At 39.4% G+C, this 20,295-nt stretch overlaps 1 protein-coding gene across 6 annotated transcripts; it reads left to right on the forward strand.

The window, feature by feature from the left end:
* Positions 1-6,735: 6,735 nt before the first annotated feature.
* Znf23 (zinc finger protein 23) lies at positions 6,736-19,572 on the forward strand. Of its 6 annotated transcripts, none has more exons than XM_076838822.2 (5): positions 6,736-6,780; positions 10,736-10,794; positions 13,088-13,214; positions 13,782-13,829; positions 17,337-19,572. In XM_076838822.2, the coding sequence occupies exons 2-5, from the start codon at positions 10,762-10,764 to the stop codon at positions 19,055-19,057; spliced, it is 1,929 nt and encodes a 642-aa protein (XP_076694937.2). In that variant the 5' UTR covers positions 6,736-6,780; positions 10,736-10,761; the 3' UTR covers positions 19,058-19,572. The 6 variants fall into 6 exon arrangements, with proteins under 6 accessions (XP_076694937.2, XP_076694934.2, XP_076961963.1 ...); XM_076838819.2 differs by having other exon boundaries at positions 6,756-6,780; positions 10,730-10,794; XM_077105848.1 differs by having other exon boundaries at positions 6,756-6,780; positions 10,730-10,794; positions 17,340-19,572.
* The last annotated feature ends 723 nt before the right edge of the window (positions 19,573-20,295 follow it).

Below are 20,295 nucleotides of genomic sequence, written 5' to 3' on the forward strand. Positions count from 1 at the left end.
AAGCTCCTTGATCCATTTTGAGTTAACTTTTGAGCATGGTGAGAGAAAGGGATTCAGTTTCATTTTGTTGCATATGGTTTTCCAGTTTTCCCAGCACCATTTGTTGAAGATGCTATCCTTCCTCCATTGCATGCTTTTAGCCCCTTTATCAAATATAAGATAGTTGTTGCCGCAGTCTGGCTGGGCACAAATCACGAGCCACCACACAGCTTGTAGATTCAAACAGCAATTCTTTATTCCCGAACTCACACCGGCCTTCTACAAACATGTTCTGGGGAAATCCATGTTCTCTGCCCAAATCCACACCTCCACTGGGCTTCTATCTCCCAAATATACTGTCTGACCCTAAGAACTCAAGAGGAACTCAGGCAGCAGGATACGCCCTATTCTAAATGGAACGCCCTAATCTCCTATTATGCTAAACTGGGAACACCCTAAACACGGATCCGCCCTGGTCCTTGAGCAAGGTCACCTTACATGCAATGTCGCTGCAAAATGTCCTATTTCCATGAGTCCTTCCACTAAAGAAACATAGGGGTACGCTGGCAAGGAAATTGTCATACCTACTTGGCTGATGGCTCCCAGCAGTTGTAATTTTGTGGATTGGTCTCTGTGTCCTGTATTCTGTACCATTGGTCCACCCACCTGTTTTGGTACCAGTACCATGCTGTTTTTGTTACTATTGCTCTGTAGTATAGTTTCAAATCAGGTATTGCTATACCGCCTGATTCACACTTCCTGCTTAGAATTGTTTTTGCTATTCTGGGTCTTTTATTTTTCCATATGAATTTCATGATTACTTTATCTATTTCTACAAGAAATGCCATTGGGATTTTGATTGACATTGCATTAAACCTATAGAGAACTTTTGGTAATATCGCCTTTTTGATGATGTTGGTTCTGCCTATCCATGAACAGGGTATATTTTTCCATCTTCTAAGATCTTCTTCTATTTCTCTCTTTAGGGTTCTGTAGTTTTCATTGTATAAGTCTTTCACCTCTTTTGTTAGGTTGATTCCCAAGTATTTTATTTTATTTTTTTTGAGGATATTGTGAATGGAGTGGTTGTCCTCATTTCCATTTCAGAAGATTTGTCGCTGATATACAGGAATGCCTTTGATTTATGCCTTATGATTTTATATCCTGCCACTTTGCTGAATTTATTTATTAGCTCTAGTAGTTTCTTTGTAGACCCTTTTGGGTCTGTTAGGTATAGAATCATGTCATCTGAAAATAGTGATAATTTAAGTTCTTCTTTTCCTATTTTTATGCCTTTAATTTCTTTCGTCTGTCTAATTGCTCTGGCCAATGTTTCGAGAACTATGTTGAACAGAAGTGGTGAGAGAGGGCATTCTTGTCTTGTTCCAGATTTTAGAGGGAATGCCTTCAGTTTCTCTCCATTCAGAATGATGCTAGCCTGAGGCTTAGCTTAGATTGCTTTTATAATATTAAGGTATGTTCCTGTTATCCCTAGTTTTTCTAGAGTTTTGAACATAAAGGGGTGCTGTACTTTGTTGAATGCTTTTTCTGCATCTATCAAGATGATCATATGGTTCTTATCTTTAAGTCTATTGATGTGGTGAATAACATTTATTGATTTCCATATATTGAACCAGCCTTGCATCCCAGGGATGAATCCTACCTGATCATGATGCACGATCTTTTTGATATGTTTCTGTATCCGATTTGCCAGAATTTTATTGAGGATTTTTGCATCTATGTTCATTAGAGATATTGGTCTGTAGTTTTCTTTCTTTGAAGTGTCTTTGTCTGGTTTAGGAATCAGGGTGATGTTGGCCTCGTAGAATGAATTTGGAAGTTCTCCCTCTTTTTCTATTTCCTGAAATAGCTTGAAAAGTATTGATATTAGTTCTTCTTTAAAGGTTTTGTAAAACTCTGCTGTATACCCATCTGGTCCTGGGCTTTTCTTAGTTGGTAGTCTTTTCATGGCTTCTTCTATTTCCTCAATTGATATTGGTCTGTTTAGGTTGTGTATATCCTCCTGAGTCATTCTGGGCAGATCATATGACTTAAGAAATTTATCAATACCTTCAATATCTTCTATTTTATTGGAGTATAAGGATTCAAAATAATTTCTAATTATCTTCTGTATTTCTGAAGTGTCTGTTGTGATATTGCCTTTTTCATCCCATATGCTAGTAATTTGAGTTCTCTCTCTTCTTTGTTTTATTATTTTTTTATTCTAATGTAGACCAGCATATTTCATTTAAAAAATTGATAGTGGTGCACTATATCAATTTATGACTAATGATTAGGCAGTTTAAAAGACCCTGTAAGAAAAATTTGATCATGAAAGGATGATCATTAAACCCAAGTGGATTTGGGGGTCTAAAGAAGAAGCTTGAAGATGAAGAAAAGAGATGGAGCTGATAGAGCAATGTTTCAAAGGAAGTGGGAGGAGGTAGCATCAGGATTGTTGGGAAGTGTGAGACTTGGAGGCAAGTTCTGGGTGGGAGGATGTGGAAGTGGAAAGTAAAGAAGTAGAGAACTTCACCTGGGCAGCCTTTATTTCTTTCAGCAGGAAGGAGGTGACAGGGCCAGGCGAATAGGGAGGTAGGCTTAATTTGGGGTAGAGGACAAGCGGTTATTGCTTAGAGGAACTATCATGGGGATAGTGATCAAAATGGGTGGTAGAATAAAGGGTAGCAGGGAAATAAGTTGATGGCTCAGTCCTGATTTTATGACACCAAACTGCCTAGAAGCAAGAAAAAGGAGGGGTGTGACAATAGACTATGGGCTCTAAGTTGCCTTGGTCATTCTCTTTCAGACTCTTTGTCACCAGGCTTACGTTAGTCTTGAATTTCTCCTCTCCCAATATACTCCTTTTTGGATCCCTTACTTGTTAACTCACAGTCCCAGGAGACTGATTAACCAAGACTTGTCCCCAGATCACCTCACTTAATTCTAAAACTAAGTTAGTCCAACATTTCATAACAATAGATTGACTTTGAGCTAAAAGGTCATCCAAACTTTAGGAACACAAACACCATTTTGTGGGCTGTTGTTTGTCTCCCTTTGGCTAATATGAGAAAGGATACCCTGCAGTCTTCATGTGTCTTAAACTGGGTTCTTCCCTTTCCGTACAGGTGGAGTGTCTACAAGTAGTTTTGTTGCATGTTTGGGGATCAGACTTTGAAAGTCTGATGACAAGACATAGCAGATGCCTGTAATTCCAGTGGCTCAGGATGCTGAGGCACGAGGATCGTGAGTTCAAAGCCAGCCTCATCAACTTAGTGAGGCACTAAGCAACTTAACAAGACCCTGTCTCAAAATAAAAAATGGCTGGGGATGTGGTTCAGTGGTTAAATGACCCTGGGTTCAATCCCCAATACTAAAGATTAATCTATCTATCTATCTATCTATGCAGTACTTACAACTAGGCACTACTTCCTCATTTTTTGGATGAACAAATGGAGTTTCAGAAAAGCTAAGTGTTGCCCAAAGTCTCTCAGCTAGTAACTAAAGAATCCAGGACTTGATAGTTCTGCACATTTGTTTTTAACTTCTTTTCCTTTATATTTTTCATATTTTCTATTGCTATGTCTTCCCATTCACTAACTTTTTATACTATAATATCTTATATGTTCTTAATCCCATCCAGCAAATTTTTCATTGTATCCCAGTTTTTTATCTCTATAAATTTTATTTAGGTCTTTTTTATATATCTTCCAAGTCTCCATTTATATTTTGAATATATGAAATGCAGTTATAATAATTTAAATTCCACCATGACCTAATTCCGTAGTGACTATTTCAGAATGTATCAGGATTCATTTTTAATTTAATTTTTTGATTATGTGTTGCTAGTCCAAGTAGGTAATATTAACTTGAACTGTGTACTCAGTGACAAGACTATGATTACACAATCTTGGAGGATATTTACATGACTACTAAAGAGCTTAAGCAAGGACCACAGACTTCTTTGTTATATTTCTTTGAACATGAGAAGATTTTCTTGTAATTTATCCTTTTATGAGTCCAGGCATCCAGATGGTCATACGTCCGTGAGAGACATCAATTACTATTCCTTGCTTCATTCAGGCCTTCCAGAAGTTATAAGTCAGCTTCTGCAGAGAGAAAAACTTAGAAATCTTCACCACCCACATTTATATTGGTCAAAATACCTGATTAGCTGATTTTAGTTTCTTGTTCATTTTTCGTGTCTGGCTATACTTTCCTGTGAGCTAAGTATTTAAAATAATGTATAACTTATACTAGAGTTATTATATATTAACTCTAAGTTATAATGTATAACTTATGCCAATTTGTATCATCCCTAAATTTTATTCCTACCTTATAAATACCTAACTTTTTTTCTAGACAAACTTTAAAATAATTTTTATAAGTTCTAAAACAAATTAGGGTTTTATTTAATATAATATTGGACTTATATAATAAATCAAGAAATATACCATTCCTATTGAAAAATGATCATGCCTTTCCATTTTTATTTAAATTTTCTTCATATATGTCTTAAATATTAATTTTTAAAATTATTCCTATGTATCTTTTGTTGCTTTGTGAATAAGACCTTGCCTACCCTGGTATATTTCTCCACATAATAGATGAATGATTTCTACTAACTAGATTCAATTGATCCTTTATTAATAATAACTGATTTTTTCTTCATATTGAAACTTTGAACTCCTGGAATGCACTCCAATCAGATTTATTATTTTGCCATAATTTTCAAGAGGAAGAAGCAAGCATAACTATCTTCACTTTGTCATATTAAAACTGAAAGCACAGATAAAGATTTTTAAATGTGAGAAAATTGTCAGTTTTCTCTAGTGGTTGGGAAGGAAGGGTTTTCTGGAGGCCTTGGGGCTGTGGGACAAAGGTATAAGAGAAGAAGGAAGAGGTGGGATCAGGGCAAGGTGGAGAAGGGATTCTGACCATGATTAGTAACACTATACCAGGCACAAGACATATCCTAATCTTGGTGGCATAGATGTTCACACAAAATGACTGAGCTGGGTGCAAACTTCATGGATCAGCAAAGCCTTTATTCAGTAGTGGAGTCATGCATCTGGCCACTTTTCTGATGGAAAATGAGCCACTGCCCAAAGCGGGAATCTGTGCTTATACATATTCCACTGAGAGGTGACTTAATTATTGACAGAGTGTGTCAGTTTGGGCACTCAGGAAACAGGTTTGTGAGAATTTGAAATTTGTTTTTACTGGGCAATATTTTTACTTGGGGAAGAATGGAAGGTCTGGAGTCAGCATTCAGTACTTATCCCTTTCTCTCTGGGGTCCCATTGTACATTGTACTGTCTTTGGGTAAGGATTTATTTGGGGGAAGGATCAAATTTGACTTCCTCCCAGAGACTGCCATTTTAGGCTTGATGGATATCTCCTTCCCAGGGATTGTCCTGTCACTGGGAAAAGCGTATTGGGAAAGAATCAATGTTATCAGTGTGTTGGCTTCTTCCTCACTCCCCTTCCCAGACCACACTATTTGGGGGTTTGTCATTTTCCATATCTTACAATAGAAATAAAGACAGGTTTTACCCAGGTTTTGGGGGCTAGATCTTTTGGGTCATTCAACAACAACAACAACAACAAAACACCTATTGTTCCCTTCCTTTGGGCCAGGTTTGGTTTTTATACCTGATGATAGCGGTGTTGAACAAGATATAGTCCCTGCTCCTTGGAGCTACCAGAGAAGCAGATATTGAAGTAATTATCACCACTAAATGGATAAAAACGTGCCGAGTACTGAGAAGTACAGGGTGCAGTGATGGCATGTAGTGGGCTGCCTACCTTATTCTGGATGGTCAGGGAAGGATTGCTTTCTATGGGAGTCCAGCTGACACTTCCAGTAGTAGTCAAGATGGAAGGTAAGAACAGGAAGGTATTCTAGGTTTAGAGAACAGCAGGGCTTAGCAAGTGGGGCCAAAGTTGAGAGAAGGAAGAACATGGGAGTGATGAAAATGCTGGGAAGGTGAGTGGGGGCCAACACCATCCAGTGCTGCAGCATTGGAGGGAGCAGAATTGGAAGGAAGAAAGGCCTACACCCTTAGGGTTGGGGAGGGAGAATTTTAAGGGTGGTTCAAGTCAGCGGATTTTAGAACTTTCCCCCCTCCTCCTCCAAGACTTATAATTTCATGGGGGATGTATGTTGATACACTTGGGGAAGCTGGTGAGGTTACTGCCGGCGTCGTGAACGGGAGCCAGGAGTACCAAATTCTGCAATGCAGAGGGCACTTTTGCCTATTGAAATTTTTTTTTTTTCAGTTTCAAATGCCTTGCTGGACATTCACGTCAGTGAAAAATCTACATGACAGCATGTATTGCACTGGTCCAGCCCATCTGGTTGCACCTGCAGCTTTACTACAATACAGGTTTTTTTTTTTTTTTTTTTTTTTTTGAGAGGGAGAGAGAGAGAGAGAGAATGAATCTCTTAACATTCATTTTTCATTTTTCAGCAGACACAACATCTTTATTTTATGTGGTGCTGAGGATTGAACCCAGCGCCCCACGCATGCCAGGCGAGCGCGTTATCGCTTGAGCCACATCCTCAGCCCCCATACAGATCCCTCCCAGGACCCGGACCCTTAAGGAGCAACCACCCTCGCGGGTCACAATCGAGCTGTCACGGGGTAAGGGGCAATGGCCTACTCTGTGCAGACAGAATTCCAGCCAGGCGGGGCTGGGCGAAAGCACCACCGAGCAGTAGAGCTGGTACCCGCTAGAGAGGCTGGGCGCGCTGGGTGACGCATTTCCGGTCGCGCCGTGGAGCAGCCCGCTTCTGAGGTGAGAGTGGGCCCGCAGGTTCAGTGGGCGCTGCCCTGATCCAAAGTTCCGAGCGCTGGTGGGGCGCCCTTACATCGTGGGCGGAATTGGGTTTCCGCAGCCAGCAGGGCCCTGGAGGCCGATCCTGGGAGAAGGAGCCGGACGGCGGCCAGGGGTCCGCTTCCTTCTCGACTCCTGCTTTGGAGTTGGTGGCCAAGCAGTAGCGCTTGATCTGCTCGGGGTACATCCAGTGTGGGTACATCCAGCGGGGGGAATACTTGCGGGTTGAAGCGGCCCGAGGTGATATCACAGGTCTCAAGGAGGTCGGGCAGGGACTTCTGCTTCTATGAGTTTCAAATTTGGACCGCGTGCTCCCGGCTCCTGCCATGGGGTCATGAATTAGGACCGAGAGGGAACAGAAAAAAACAGAACCTCTCCCAGCCACCCGGCAGCCGAAGCAGCCTTTAGGAGGGCACCATCTCCTAGAGCTACGTCGGTTTCCAAAGGTAACATGACGCCACTTCTCTTAGGCTACGGAATAACAGTGACCTGGGCATGACTTCTACACTGTAATTACGAATTTACTCAGTTCTAGAATACGAATAAAATAGTTACAGAATTGCTAATCAATAACCCCAGTGAAAACAAATTTATTCCTATAGCACAGTATTTGAATACAGCTGTTTTTGTCTTTAGCTTTATAGTATTTAATCAAAATACTATTTTCCAGAGTTGCTAGCTCTTGTCTTTCCCACTTCTTCACCATGGTTATGTTATTCAGTTGTCGTACAGTTAGACTCATTTGCTATTGTTTGCATTCCATTTTGGGACTTTATCTTCACCCCATTCAGGTGTGTGTGTGTGTGTGTGTGTGTGTGTGTGTCTGTCTGTCTGTCTGTCTGTCTTCAAGAATATATTTACATAGGGCTGAGGTTGTGGCTGAGCGGTACAGCACTCACCTAGCGTGTGCAAGGTGCAGGATTCGATCCTCAGCACCACATAAAAATAAAAACAAAAATAAAGGTATTGTGTCCAACTACAACTAACAAAAATTTTTTAAAAATTAAAAAAAAGAATATACTTACATATGAGTATATATAGTCGCAAAATGAGCACCTGTGGACATATCACCTGATTAAAAAAGAACAGTGCTGGTGCTGCTACATCTATCAGTGTTGTTCTCACTCATCTTCCATCCTCTCATTTCAGAGATAACATCTATCTTGAATTTTGTGTTATCATAGCCTGTTTTAAAAAATGTATCACCCATGTTTCTGTGTGTATTATTATTTGCAAGCTTTATATAAATGGCATCATAGTGTCTGTAGTCATCGTGTACTTGCATAATCAGTATTATGTCCCTAAATCCATTCATGTTATAGGTAGCTGTTAGGTAATGTTCCATTGTGAAAATGATAGGAAAATTTGTTGATGTCAGTGGACACATGGGTTCTTTTCAGGTTTTTTTTTTTTTTTTTTTTTAATGAAGTAGTGCTTATAGTGAATATTTTTAACACATCTCCTACATATAAGTGTCTCTAGGGCATATGTTTTTAAAATGAGGCATGAGTATTCGAATTTTTTACATACCTTTGTAATTAACAGTATATTTATCTTTCTTTGGCTTATTAATGTGGAAAAGAAATGGTAGAGTTGTCTTATTAGATTCAAATGGAGTTACATATTCTTCAATCATAGAATAAGCTTTCCTTTTTAAAAAAAAAAAATAACTTTATTTATTTATTTATCTTAATGTGGTGTTGAGGAGCGAACCCAGTGCCTCACACACGCTAGACAGGCGCTCCACCACAGAGCCACAAACTCAGCTCTAGTTTTCCTTTTGAACACCATAAAATACATTAAAAAAATGGACACTTGAGCCATTCTTAACAATCCGTGAAATAAAAATTAATAGATAAGGTTATTTAAAACATGCAATAAATCTAGAACTTATGAACAGAGGAAAAAATAAGCAATATTATTGTTAGATCAGAGACAAAACAGAGTTGCTGATTGGCTACAAAATAGTAATTAATATGTGAAATTTAAAAATCTTTGTAATGTGGCTAATAGTCCAGAGGAAAATTTGTGGCTTATAGACTTTACTTGCCAAATAAGAAAGAATGAAAATAATGAATAAATCATGGAACTTCAGGAAACTGGGGAAAGCTTCTTCCAAAAGCAGAACATGGAACAAAGATTTGTGTGTAGGAATTTATTTAGGAATTTATTGAGGAATATTGTCAGAGGGAGAGTGTATAACTAGAGGAATAAACAGAAGGGAAAGCCTGTTAAAAGAAAAACTTTAGGTGCGGTGGCACACACCTGTGATCTCAACAGCTTGGAAGGCTGAGGCAGGAAGATCTTAAGTTTGAGACCAGTCTTAGCAACTCAGCAAGACCCTGTCACAAAATGGAAAGATGAAAAGGGCTGAGCATGTAGTTCAGTTAAAAGCAACCTTGGGTTCTATTTCCAGTACCAAATAAATAGGAAAAAATAAATAAAAGAAAAACTTTAGATAAATTTAACCAAGTTCACTTATGTTTTGATAATTAGACACACCCTAGAACCAGGGCAGGTTCAGGAATACTCTGGGGTCTTCATGTGGCTAGAGAGCACTTTCAAACAGAAAAGGGGAAGTGCCATCCAGAAATCAGAAGTTCAGTTGGTTAATACCTGGAGTTTGCCTTATTTGAACCTGGCTTGACTGAAGCTCAGCCAATGACCAAGACTTTAGCTATAGCTGGGTATGGTGGTGCACCACTATAATCCCAGTGAAAGCTAATGCTAAGGCAGGAGGATTGAAAGTTCAAGGCCAGCTTCAACAATTGAGTGAGGCTCGAAGGAACTTAGTGAGACCCTGTCACAAAATAAAAAAGGGCTGGGGATATGGCTCAATTGTTAAGTGTCCTGGGTTCAAGCCTTGGTACTTTAAAAAAAAAAAAAGAGCTGTATATTACAAAGACAAATTTGTAAGTTACATTGGGATTTTTCAGTTTATGTTCTAATTTAGATTGCAGCTTTATACACACAAAGACTCAAATATGTGAGTAGAGGGCTTTCTTCAGCCAAATTAATTGAACATACAAATACAAGGACACATTGTCAAAGTCTTCACAGGTTGTCTTGCAGAGAAGCTCCGTCTTTGAGGAGCCTCATGTGACTCTTCAGGTGTTATCTCCCCTGTACTTCAGGTCCCAACAGGTGTCCCATAGAGGCATCAGAGGACCTCAGGGCAGGAACCAGGTTAAATGGTATAGATTCTTTCAGAGGCATTGTTGGTTGTAGCTTCCCAAAGGTGGTCAGTGCTTCCTTGGAACTTCAGAAGTCCATGACTTTGCAATCAAAATGCCGGATAGTGTGAGGACGCAGTCTGGTACCTCCCTTCCAGCCCAACTTCCTTAAGGAATCCTGGGCTATGCAGGAAGCTAACTGTCAAGACCTCTGTGGAAGCACTAGGATTCTGGAGGACCCTCAGATCTCTCAGGAAACAGGCAGCTGTCAGGGAACAGCTGTTCCTTTCTCCAGGTGCCTTCCAGAGCCTGACTCCCTAGGCCTGTGTGCTGGGACTGTAGCCCAACCATCTTTGATTGTCTTACAGTATAATCAAGATGGTGTTTGTTCAGAGAAAGAGAAACGAGTCAAAGATCATAGTAATGTTCTGTCTGAATTGTTGATAGATGAATTTTTTTTATTATTCTTTTAGACTGCATGCACTTTTATATACTTTTATATATGATTTTTGTCATATAGAAGTCCTAGGGTTTCTGAAAGTAAGCATCAGTGTCCTAGCTGGGAGGAATCCTGGGCACTGAGCCAGGGAACAGATCACTTCCTTTTTCCTGTTCCATGATAACTCCTATTCATGCTCTGTCTGGATGCTGGCTACCTGTGCCTCAGATCTTCTCTGAAGGGCTGTGTTGATCCTAGTGGATGGTGACTCTCTCACATTTTCTCTGTTTCTCCTCAGCTGCAGCCCTTCTCTGAGAGGGATACCAGGTGATGGCAGACATGCTCCTGACAGCCTGGCCCCAGGTGAGCTGTGGGTTCTTTAACTCTTCTGGCAGTTTCATTGAGGAGAACTGAGAAGGGAGCTGGTGAGCCTTGGCATGAAAACAGCTTCTGCCTGCAAGACAGGAACTTCTGGGAAAGGTGGTTCAGGAGTGGGGCAGCAGAGACTGGGATGGTGACCAGTGGAGGCAACAGGGAAGCCCATAAGGCAAATGTGGTCCTTTGCATTCCAGGGGTCCCTGTTTCTTCATACAGGAGCATCCCCAGCAGGGGGCTCTGGGTGAATGGGGCTATGGAAGCTGCACATGTGGGATGCTGTAGGCACTGATGTGAGTGGAGGAGAATTACACAGGTTTGGGATTCCCAATGGCAGGGGTATCAAGGAAGAGGAGGAGCAGGACCAGATCAATGAGAAGGATGCTGTGCCTCTAATTAGGGGGGAAAGGAGGTGATGATGGGAGTGGGATAAAGGGAGGGGAAAGACAGGGAGTCTTGTGGAACAGAGTGTCCCTTTATGTCCTTGTGAAGCTTTCAGGGCTTGGGGTATAGTGATTCAGACTTAAGATTTTTGAAAAGAGTTCTTGACCTTCTCCCTGCTAAATGAATTAATGAATGAACGAACGAACGAACGAACAAGCGAACGAACAAGCTTGCAAACCAAAATGTCTAAACACTTTTCAGGGACTTTGCAGATCTCCTGAAGCTTATTCATGGACTTCTGTAGACTCTAGAATTCCATAGTCCCAGTAACATATTTGAGGCTTACTGTGTTGCAAGATCCAAATGGTGCCCCTTGCATGGACCATTTGGACAGGGTGTTTTTTTTTTTTTTTTTAATTTTTTTTTAGTTGTAGTTGGACACAACACCCTGTGCTCGGTGCTGTGTTGTATTCATTCTACCAAAAAGACATGGAGGCAAAGGGGAGTGATGTGCCCTAGGTCACGGAATTATTGTATGATTTGAAACTGTCCAGCCACATGACAGCTGTGGAACCAGTCATGTTAACTTAATCAGATTTGTGACAGCCATGTATGAAATAATTTTCAGGGGAGATTCAAAAGCAAGGTGACCATTCCAGAACAAATTCCACTGGCCCAGGAGATATGGGCTTTATCAAGGAAAGTTGTTTAAGAGGAGTTGTTTAGATAGTACTGCTAGAGACCTAAAAGTCTTTAGGATGTAGAAAGTCAAAGGATTGGAAAATGAATAGAGAAGAGGAAGAGTCAAGAACAACCCCATGTTTCTATCTGACATTTCCTTTGTGGATTGTGCTGACATTAAGAATGAGTTCAGGAGGAGCTGCCAACTTGCTTGGGGAAAGGGTGGTGATATCATATAGGAGGGCTCTTTTTTTTTTTTTTTTTTTTAGTTGTAGTTGGACACAACACCATTATTTTATTTATTTATTTTTATGTGGGGCTGAGGATTGAACCCAGGGCCTCACACTTGCCAGGCATGCGCTCTACACTGAGCCACAACCCCAGCCCCTAGGAGGGCCTTTAATTTTGTGCAGAAAAGTTACTTGACCTACTTGAGGTCACACATACAGGACTCACAGACACACTTAGAAATTGGTAGATGGAGGTTCCCAGGATCAAGAAGACAGATCCGAGCAGAGAGGAGTTGGGAGGCAGATCTCAAGTCCTCAAGGTTGTAACAGAAAGCTGAAGTAGGAGGAGGGAGAGCCAACGGGGGACTGCAGCTGCTTAGAAGGGACTTGGGACTTGTGCTGACCACATAGCTTAGTGGCAAAAATAGAGACCAGAAGGGTGGCAGAGCAGCTGGTAAACAGGAATGGTGGTCTTCCTTCTTTCCCGAACATTTTTGGAGAAACACTGAATTTTAGATAGAAGTTGGAAAGGATGGAACTTGAAAGGGAGAGGGTACCAGAAAATGCCAGTGAAACCACTGGCCCAGGCAGCACTGAGCCTCCCTGCTGGCAGTGCTAGAGAAAATGCCACAGAGCCCCTGGTTAGGGGGTCTGTGATGGGAGTACCTGGCAGATGAGATGGAAGCCAAAACTATTCTAAAAGAGCAGAGTTGTTTTGGGGGAATTTGTTTATGGGAAACATTTTCTTTTAGCCTAGCTTATGTTATCTTTTATAAGCATAAAAAAATGGCATAAGGTTTCTGTGCTGTGAGAGTAGATGGATAGTCCATGGTTTACTTTCCTGGTGCTTTTTCTCAAATCTTCCTTGTTATTAATAGTGTATTCTTAACAAGCTCCCTCCCCAGACCTTTATACTGCCCTCTGCCCCTCACTTAGGGCCTGAGCCATGCTATTGGCCCTAGGGCAGCAGGAACCTGTTGTTTCAGAAGTCGGTGACCTTTGAGGATGTGGCTGTGTACTTCACCCAGACGGAATGGGATGGCCTGTCCTCTGCGCAGAGGGCCCTGTACAGGGATGTGATGCTGGAGAATTATGGGAATGTGGCCTCCCTGGGTAAGGTCTCTCTCCCTTGGATTCAAACTCTGCCATTTGGGGATTCCTGGCTCCCTTGTCCCTGACAGGTTGCAGGTGGAGCACCTGGTACTCTTTTACTGAGTGGGTACCTCAGTGCTATTTCTAGTCTCCTGGGGATTGCTGGGAAGAGCAAACCTCAAGCTCTCTTTAGACCAACATAGGTTTTTAGGTTTTGTATACACTTTGATTCACCCTATGGAAATTGTGTTTTGGAGACAGCAAAAAAATAGTTACTTCCTGTTCCATGGTGGCATCTTCAGGATTTCCCTCATCTTACTTATTTTGAATCTTTTTAAGGATTTCTGTGCTCTGAATATTTCAGTCCAAGGTCAAAAAGTGGTAATCCCAATAGTCTGGGCCTTTCCCAAGTCTTCCCACATCCCTTCCAAAGTTCTGGCCCTTCTCATCCCCCTCCCCTCCCCTCCTGTGCCCTCCACCATTCCCAGAGTTTTATCTTCCTCATTGCAGAGGCAATGTGAGAAGAGGTTTAGGAACTCATGTATGGGAAATAATTTATGTCACTCCTATTTCCTTCTTCCAAACCAGGATTTTCACTTCTCAAACCTGCTGTGATCTCACGACTGGAAGGAGGAGGTAAGTTGGTGGGCCCTTCTCCACTGGCCACTGGAACTAGAACAGGCCAGGGCCTCTGCACTGATAAAGGAGGCACATGTTGCCCAGCAACATATAAACATGCCACATTTATTGGCCAGCCCTATAGAGTAAAGTTTGAATAGTTTTTATTTTTTGTTTTGTCTTATTTTATTTTAGTGCTGGGGATTGAATCCAGGGTCTTGGATATAAATTTTGATGATTTAAAGAGCTAGGCCTATTCTGTTTTCATAAATTTCCTAATTCTAACAACGGATATTTTTCAAGTGCCTTGTTTTCTTTTCAATCCTAATTTTGGAATCCCATCTTTCTCGGACAAAATTAATTAATTTTGAGAGTCCTTGCCATTAAGTATTTTCCACTTAATGTGGTGGATATAAAATTAACAGATTTTTCACACAGAAAGGCAGAAGCTGCTAAAAAGCATAGTGGGCTTAGAGTAGGCTTCCCCAAGGTCCCCTCCTCATTGTACTATTTCCTATTAGTGTGACTTTGAGAAGTCCATTTATTTGAGATCTCTAAGATTCATTGATCTCATCTCTGAAAACAGAATAATAAAAGGAGGTAGGATTGCTAGTCTTGTGGGTTGAGGATTAAATTGTTAAGACACATCAAGTACCTAATATAGTGTGTGTTTAATTAAATATTTTTTTATTTTGGGGCTTCGGGGGAGAGAACTATACATAACAGAAGTAAAGAGGTTCCTTTTCAAATGTTGATATGTGGCTGAAACACTTCAGGTGTCTTACAAATATGCATATTGTCAGGGAGTCAGTCTTGGGATGGAGTCAAGAGTTTGCATTTTCATTCATATTTTGAGGTCCTTAATCAAAGGTGTTTGGATCTGATTCTATAAACAACAGATGGTTCTGAAATCTTGTCTCTAATCAACCCATCATGATTTAACTGAGGATTAACATGATTTAACATTAATCTCATGCCTCACCTATTTGTGTAGATTAATTAAGGTGAGGAATAAAATGGGTTCTAGGCAGGAGCTCTAAGGGAAGGAGAAGGAGGCACAAGGCCCATGTCAGCAGAGTTGACCTTCTTTTAAAAATCTTTTCCACAACCCCCATCCAGTACCTTCCACTTAAATCTCTTGTACTAAAACTGTATAAATGTCCATTCTACAAAAAGAGGTTGAAAATGTAGTTTTTTTTAAAAAAATGGGTATAATCCTACTTTAAAAAAATGGAAAATATGCTATAAAAAATGAAGTGGAGAGTAGATATTGCATCTGCCACACCATAGAATTGGAAAACAGAAGGGTGCCAAGTGTGGAAATATTGGCAAAAAATAAAAGTGGTTGATCCACATACAAAGTTTAAATGTTAATCTGTGTGAAAGTTCACCCTCAGCAGAAGCCAGAGAAATACTACTTAAAATAAAGAGATAGATGAGTTGGGAGTTTAACTCAATGGTAGAATGCTTTCCTAGTATGTGCAAGGCCCCGGATTTGATCCCTAGCATCATACACACAAAAACAGTCATGATCATCATAATGAGATTTCACCTATCAGAGAACCTATATCATCAGTGAGAGCAGTTATATTAATGTGTTGATAAAAGTACATCAAAACAGGAATAGACTCCTTAAGTGAATCCATTATGAATTAGTAGTCTTTCTAGAATAAAAGTTTATACTTGGTAACCTGACTGTACCCTAATAAAATAAGCAAACATGTGTATGTATAAAAGTTTACCACACATTTATATAGTAACAATATATTGGGGGGGGTTTCAATTTTCAGTGTAAGGAGAATGGTTAAATTGAGGTACCTGTGGAGGTGAGAAGAGTATTTAGCAATTTCAGAAACCTATTTTTGCAGTCTATCTAGACATTGGAAAATGTTCATCATGAATAAAAGAAGAAAAAAATATTCAGTTTTGATATAGTATGTATTTGTTTTTAGAAAAAAATGAAAATGGTTAGGGAAAGAGATGCTTCAAATTAGCAGTAGTTATTTTTAGGTGGCCACATTTCAGGTAATTTGAATTTTCTTCTTTATAAGTTACTGATATTATAGCTTTCTCAATCAGTTTGAACTACTGTAACAGAATACCATAGATGGGGTGATTTATAAACAACAGAAATTTACTTTTACATTTCTGGAGGCTGGAAGTTTAAGATCAAGGTGCAGGCAGATTCTGTGCCTGGCAAGGGCCTGTTTCCTATTAAGGCAACTATCTTCTCACTGTATCCTCACATGGTGGAAGGGAAGAGAACTTTCTAGGATCTCTTTGAAAAGTATGCTAATCCCATTCTTGAGGATTTTGCCAAAGGCCTCACCTTCTAATACAATTTTATTGAAGCTTATGGTTTTAGCATATGAATTGAAGGTCTGGGGAGAACATTCTGTAGCATCAGATGGGAATTATTTTTTAATTAGGAAAAGACCAGTGTTATTTTTGAAAATGCTTTCTAGGAAATCCAGCTTATTTGGGTTTATTAAGGGGCATATTCCATGGGGTTCAACAGGTATGGAAGATGAAAAAAATAGAGGCCCTCTTTTTGGACCAACGTTTTGAGAAGTTTGGGAACAAATGCAGAATTCAGTAGCTCTAAAGATTATTGAAATTATAAAAGAATTTTAGGAAATGATCAATTTTAGGATTAGGGGAAAAGGTGGAAGGAAAAGGCGAGGCTAATACAGTAGTATTCTGGAGGGATGGGAAGAAGTGGATCAAATAAGGGCTTTTCTGAAGTGGAAGAAAAAGAAGTTAAAGAAGGAATTTTGAAAAGCCTAGAATTTAAGTTCTGAGGAAAGAAAATTCTTTCCCTTTTACTTCCTTTTGCCATGATGTGTCATTGCCAATATTACCACATATTGCTGGATTTCTTTTCTTTCCCAAGCATTTTCTTCTTTTTATTAATAAGGAACTCAGTGTCATGGAGATGACTAAGATTGCAGAGTATAGAAAAGCATAGTATGATGGGGAAAATGCTGATATGGTGGACAAGACCTACAGTTTTTTCAGTGTTGTCAGTTTTAACATTCATGTTATTGATAATGGCTTTTTCTTAGGCAGAGCATGACTAGTGATCTTTTATAATTATTACTTTAAAATTCATAATATTGGTACATACTCAAATCAGTACAGAAATTATATAAAGTAGAAAAAGAAAGTCTACTAAATTTCCTATACCAGTTTGCTCAGTTTCTTGTGTATTCTTCCAGAAGTAGTTTTCTAGGAATAGGAATGCATTTTTTTTTTCTTTGTATGAGTGGAATCACCTCTGTGTACTGTTTCTGGATTTATTTATTTATTCAGCAGTATACCTAGACTTTTCATGTCAGCATATATGGATTTATTTAACTCTTAGTTATATGGTATTTCAGCTTATGAATGAACCTTAAGTTCTTTGACTTAATCTGGTGATTTTAAAAATCCCTCTGATTACTATGATCCTTTATAGCACAAGTGTTTTTTTTTTTTTCCTAACATGCTTCTTGTATGAAATTTTCTATTTTCTGTTTCTTATAGTAGATCTTGATATCCAGACTGGCAGTAATTTGTCCAAAGAAATGTGTGAAGAAAAAGTTAGTACATCATTTGAACTTCACAAGGACTCTTCCCAGGAAACAGATTTTTCAGAAGCCTTTATGCTTGAGCAACAACAGGAAGTCCACTTAGCAGGAAGTATGAAGGAGGAAAACAGCAGTGTCACTGATGGTACAGTGAAAAATGAGACAAGTCCTATGGAGGAGTGTCTCTATAGTCAGAGTTCAAACTCATTTCAATATCATACCACGTCCACTGGAGAGCAACACCCTGGTTCTATAGGACAAGAGAAAGTCTTCAGCTTTGACACAAAACTTGTTAAGCATGAAATAATTGATACTGAAGAAAGACCTTTGAAATGTGAAGAATTAGTGGAAACTTTAAAGTGTGACTCTCGACTTAATCAGCAACTTGAAAGCTACACTAGTGTGGACAAACCTTTCAAATGTGTGGAGTGTGGGAAATGCTTCAGCTACAGTTCACATTATATTACACACAAAAGAATCCACAGTGGAGAGAAACCCTATCAGTGTAAGGTGTGTGGGAAAGCCTTCAGTGTTAATGGGAATCTAAGTAGGCACCAGAAGATCCATTCAGGAGAGAAGCCCTATCAGTGCCAGGAATGTGGAATTGGCTTCAGCTGTAGTTCTGCATATATCACACATCAGAGAGTCCACACCGGGGAGAAACCTTATCAGTGTAATGACTGTGGGAAGGCTTTCAATGCTAATGCAAAGTTAATTCAACATCAGAGAATCCACACTGGAGAGAAACCTTATGAATGTAGTGAGTGTGGGAAAAACTTTAGGTGCAGCTCCCAGCTTAGACAGCATCACAGTGTCCATACTGGAGAGAAGCCCTTTCAGTGTAAAGAGTGTGGGAAAGCCTTCAATAATAATGCAAAACTCATTCAGCATCAGAGAATACACACAGGTGAGAAACCCTATCAGTGCAATGAATGTGGAAAAGCCTTTAATATCAAAGGGAGGTTAATTCAGCACCAGAGAATCCATACTGGTGAGAAGCCCTATGAATGTAATGAATGTGGGAAAGCCTTCAGGTGTAATTACCAACTTCGGCAGCATCGGAGAATCCACACTGGGGAGAAACCCTATGAGTGTAATGAGTGTGGAAAGGCCTTCAATGTTAGTGCAGAACTAGTGCAGCATCAGAGAATTCACACTGGGGAGAAACCCTTTGAATGTAATGAATGTGGGAAATGCTTTACCTCTAAAAGAAAGCTACTTGATCATCATCGAATCCATACTGGAGAAAAGCCTTATCAATGTAAGGAATGTGGAAAAGCCTTCAGTGTCAATGCCAAGTTAACAAGGCATCTGCGAACACATACTGGGGAGAAACCTTTTAAATGTATGGAATGTGAGAAATCATTCAGCTGTAGTTATTACTATATTGTCCACCAGAGAATCCATACTGGAGAGAAACCCTTTAAATGCAAAGAATGTGGAAAAGCCTTTCATGTTAATGCCTATCTAATTCGGCATCAGAGAAGCCACACTGGGGAGAAACCTTTCCGATGTGAGGAGTGTGGCAAAGGCTTCAGCTTTAGTTCTGACTATATTATACACCAGACTGTCCACACTTGGAAGAAACCTTATGTGTGTAATGTGTGTGGGAAAGCCTTCAGATTTAGCTTCCAACTTAGGCAACATCAGAGTGTCCATAATGAAGGAAAATCCTAATAGTGAGAATGATGTAGAAAACTGAAGACTAATATTGAAATGGATTATGTATCATCAGATTCACCCTGGGGAAATACCCTGAAAAAGAAATGAATATAGCAGTCTTCTCATGGAAACATCTCCTGTTTTATTCAGTTTTTAATCAGGAGTGTATAGTCAGTTAAAAAGTAATATCTTAAAAAAAGATGTATAACATTGTTTTGTGTTGACAGCCAATCAGGAAACATGATTAAAGAAAATATCTCACTCCTAGCAACATCAAGAAAAGTGATTTTCTAGATATAAATAATTATTTTGTAGGACCTGTATGGAGAAAATTATAATTATCCACTGAGGGCCACCAGAAGAAACTTGAATAAGTGGAGAAGAGAAGCCTTGTTCTTGCATAGGAAAACCCATTTTTTAAAGATGTTCACTGTACCTAAATTAATTAATTTCTGTTTAATTTTTGGCAACAAGCATGCATTACTTTTGTAAAGAGGAAAAACAATAAAAATTTCCTTTAGAAAGGAAAACGAGTGAATATTTTTATGAAATAGAGGAAGCATTTCAAAGCTTCAAATGAAAGCTAAAAGCCAGCAATAAGGAAAATATTGATAAACTGATCATTCAGAATTAAAGTTTTCTGTACATTTTTGTTTTAAATAATCCCAAATAAGGCTAAAAGATAAAACACAAAATGTGGAAATACATTTGTAAAATTTGTGATAAGAAAGTGTAATATCAAATATATAGGGAAATTTTACAATTGAAAGATAAGTAACAATAAAAACCTGCAAATGACATTAGCAGGCAGCTTTTAAAAACATAAAAATGACTATTAAAGCAAGAAAAGCTGTTTTGTCAGTAGTACTCTAAGGAGAGATTAGTATTTGCTTATCATATGCGCGCATACACACACACACACACACACACACACACACACACACAGGTCTCAAATATCCTGCAGCCCTGAAAAATGAGGTTTACTATAGATGCCCTTAATAGAAATAAAAAGCAACAAGTTGTTATTCAGCAAAATCATATTAAAGGGTTCCTGTTACTTCTGTTAGAGGTACTTCTCTACAAACATGGTTCTTGAGGTCCTGAAGGAAGGTGTCTGCCTTGGATTCCCATTCTTATTAGTGCATTTTAAGGTCTCTGACTCCATGAAAATCTTGGAAGTCCAAAGATATTCTTTTGAAGATAATCTCCCACCCCTTTAAAAATTTCTAAGCAATTAAAAGAATACTCAAGCT

The sequence above is a fragment of the Callospermophilus lateralis genome, chromosome 18 (genome assembly GCF_048772815.1).
Source record: "Callospermophilus lateralis isolate mCalLat2 chromosome 18, mCalLat2.hap1, whole genome shotgun sequence".
Lineage (NCBI taxonomy): Eukaryota > Metazoa > Chordata > Mammalia > Rodentia > Sciuridae > Callospermophilus > Callospermophilus lateralis.

What these genes read in the sequence shown, in the direction of transcription:
- Znf23 (XM_076838822.2), top strand. Translation starts at nt 10,762, where the DNA reads ATGGCAGACATGCTCCTGACAGCCTGGCCCCAG. An exon ending in TGGGAATGTGGCCTCCCTGG is followed by an intron (nt 13,215 to 13,781) that starts GTAAGGTCTCTC and finishes CTTCCAAACCAG; the next exon opens with GATTTTCACTTCTCAAACCT. An exon ending in CTCACGACTGGAAGGAGGAG is followed by an intron (nt 13,830 to 17,336) that starts GTAAGTTGGTGG and finishes TGTTTCTTATAG; the next exon opens with TAGATCTTGATATCCAGACT.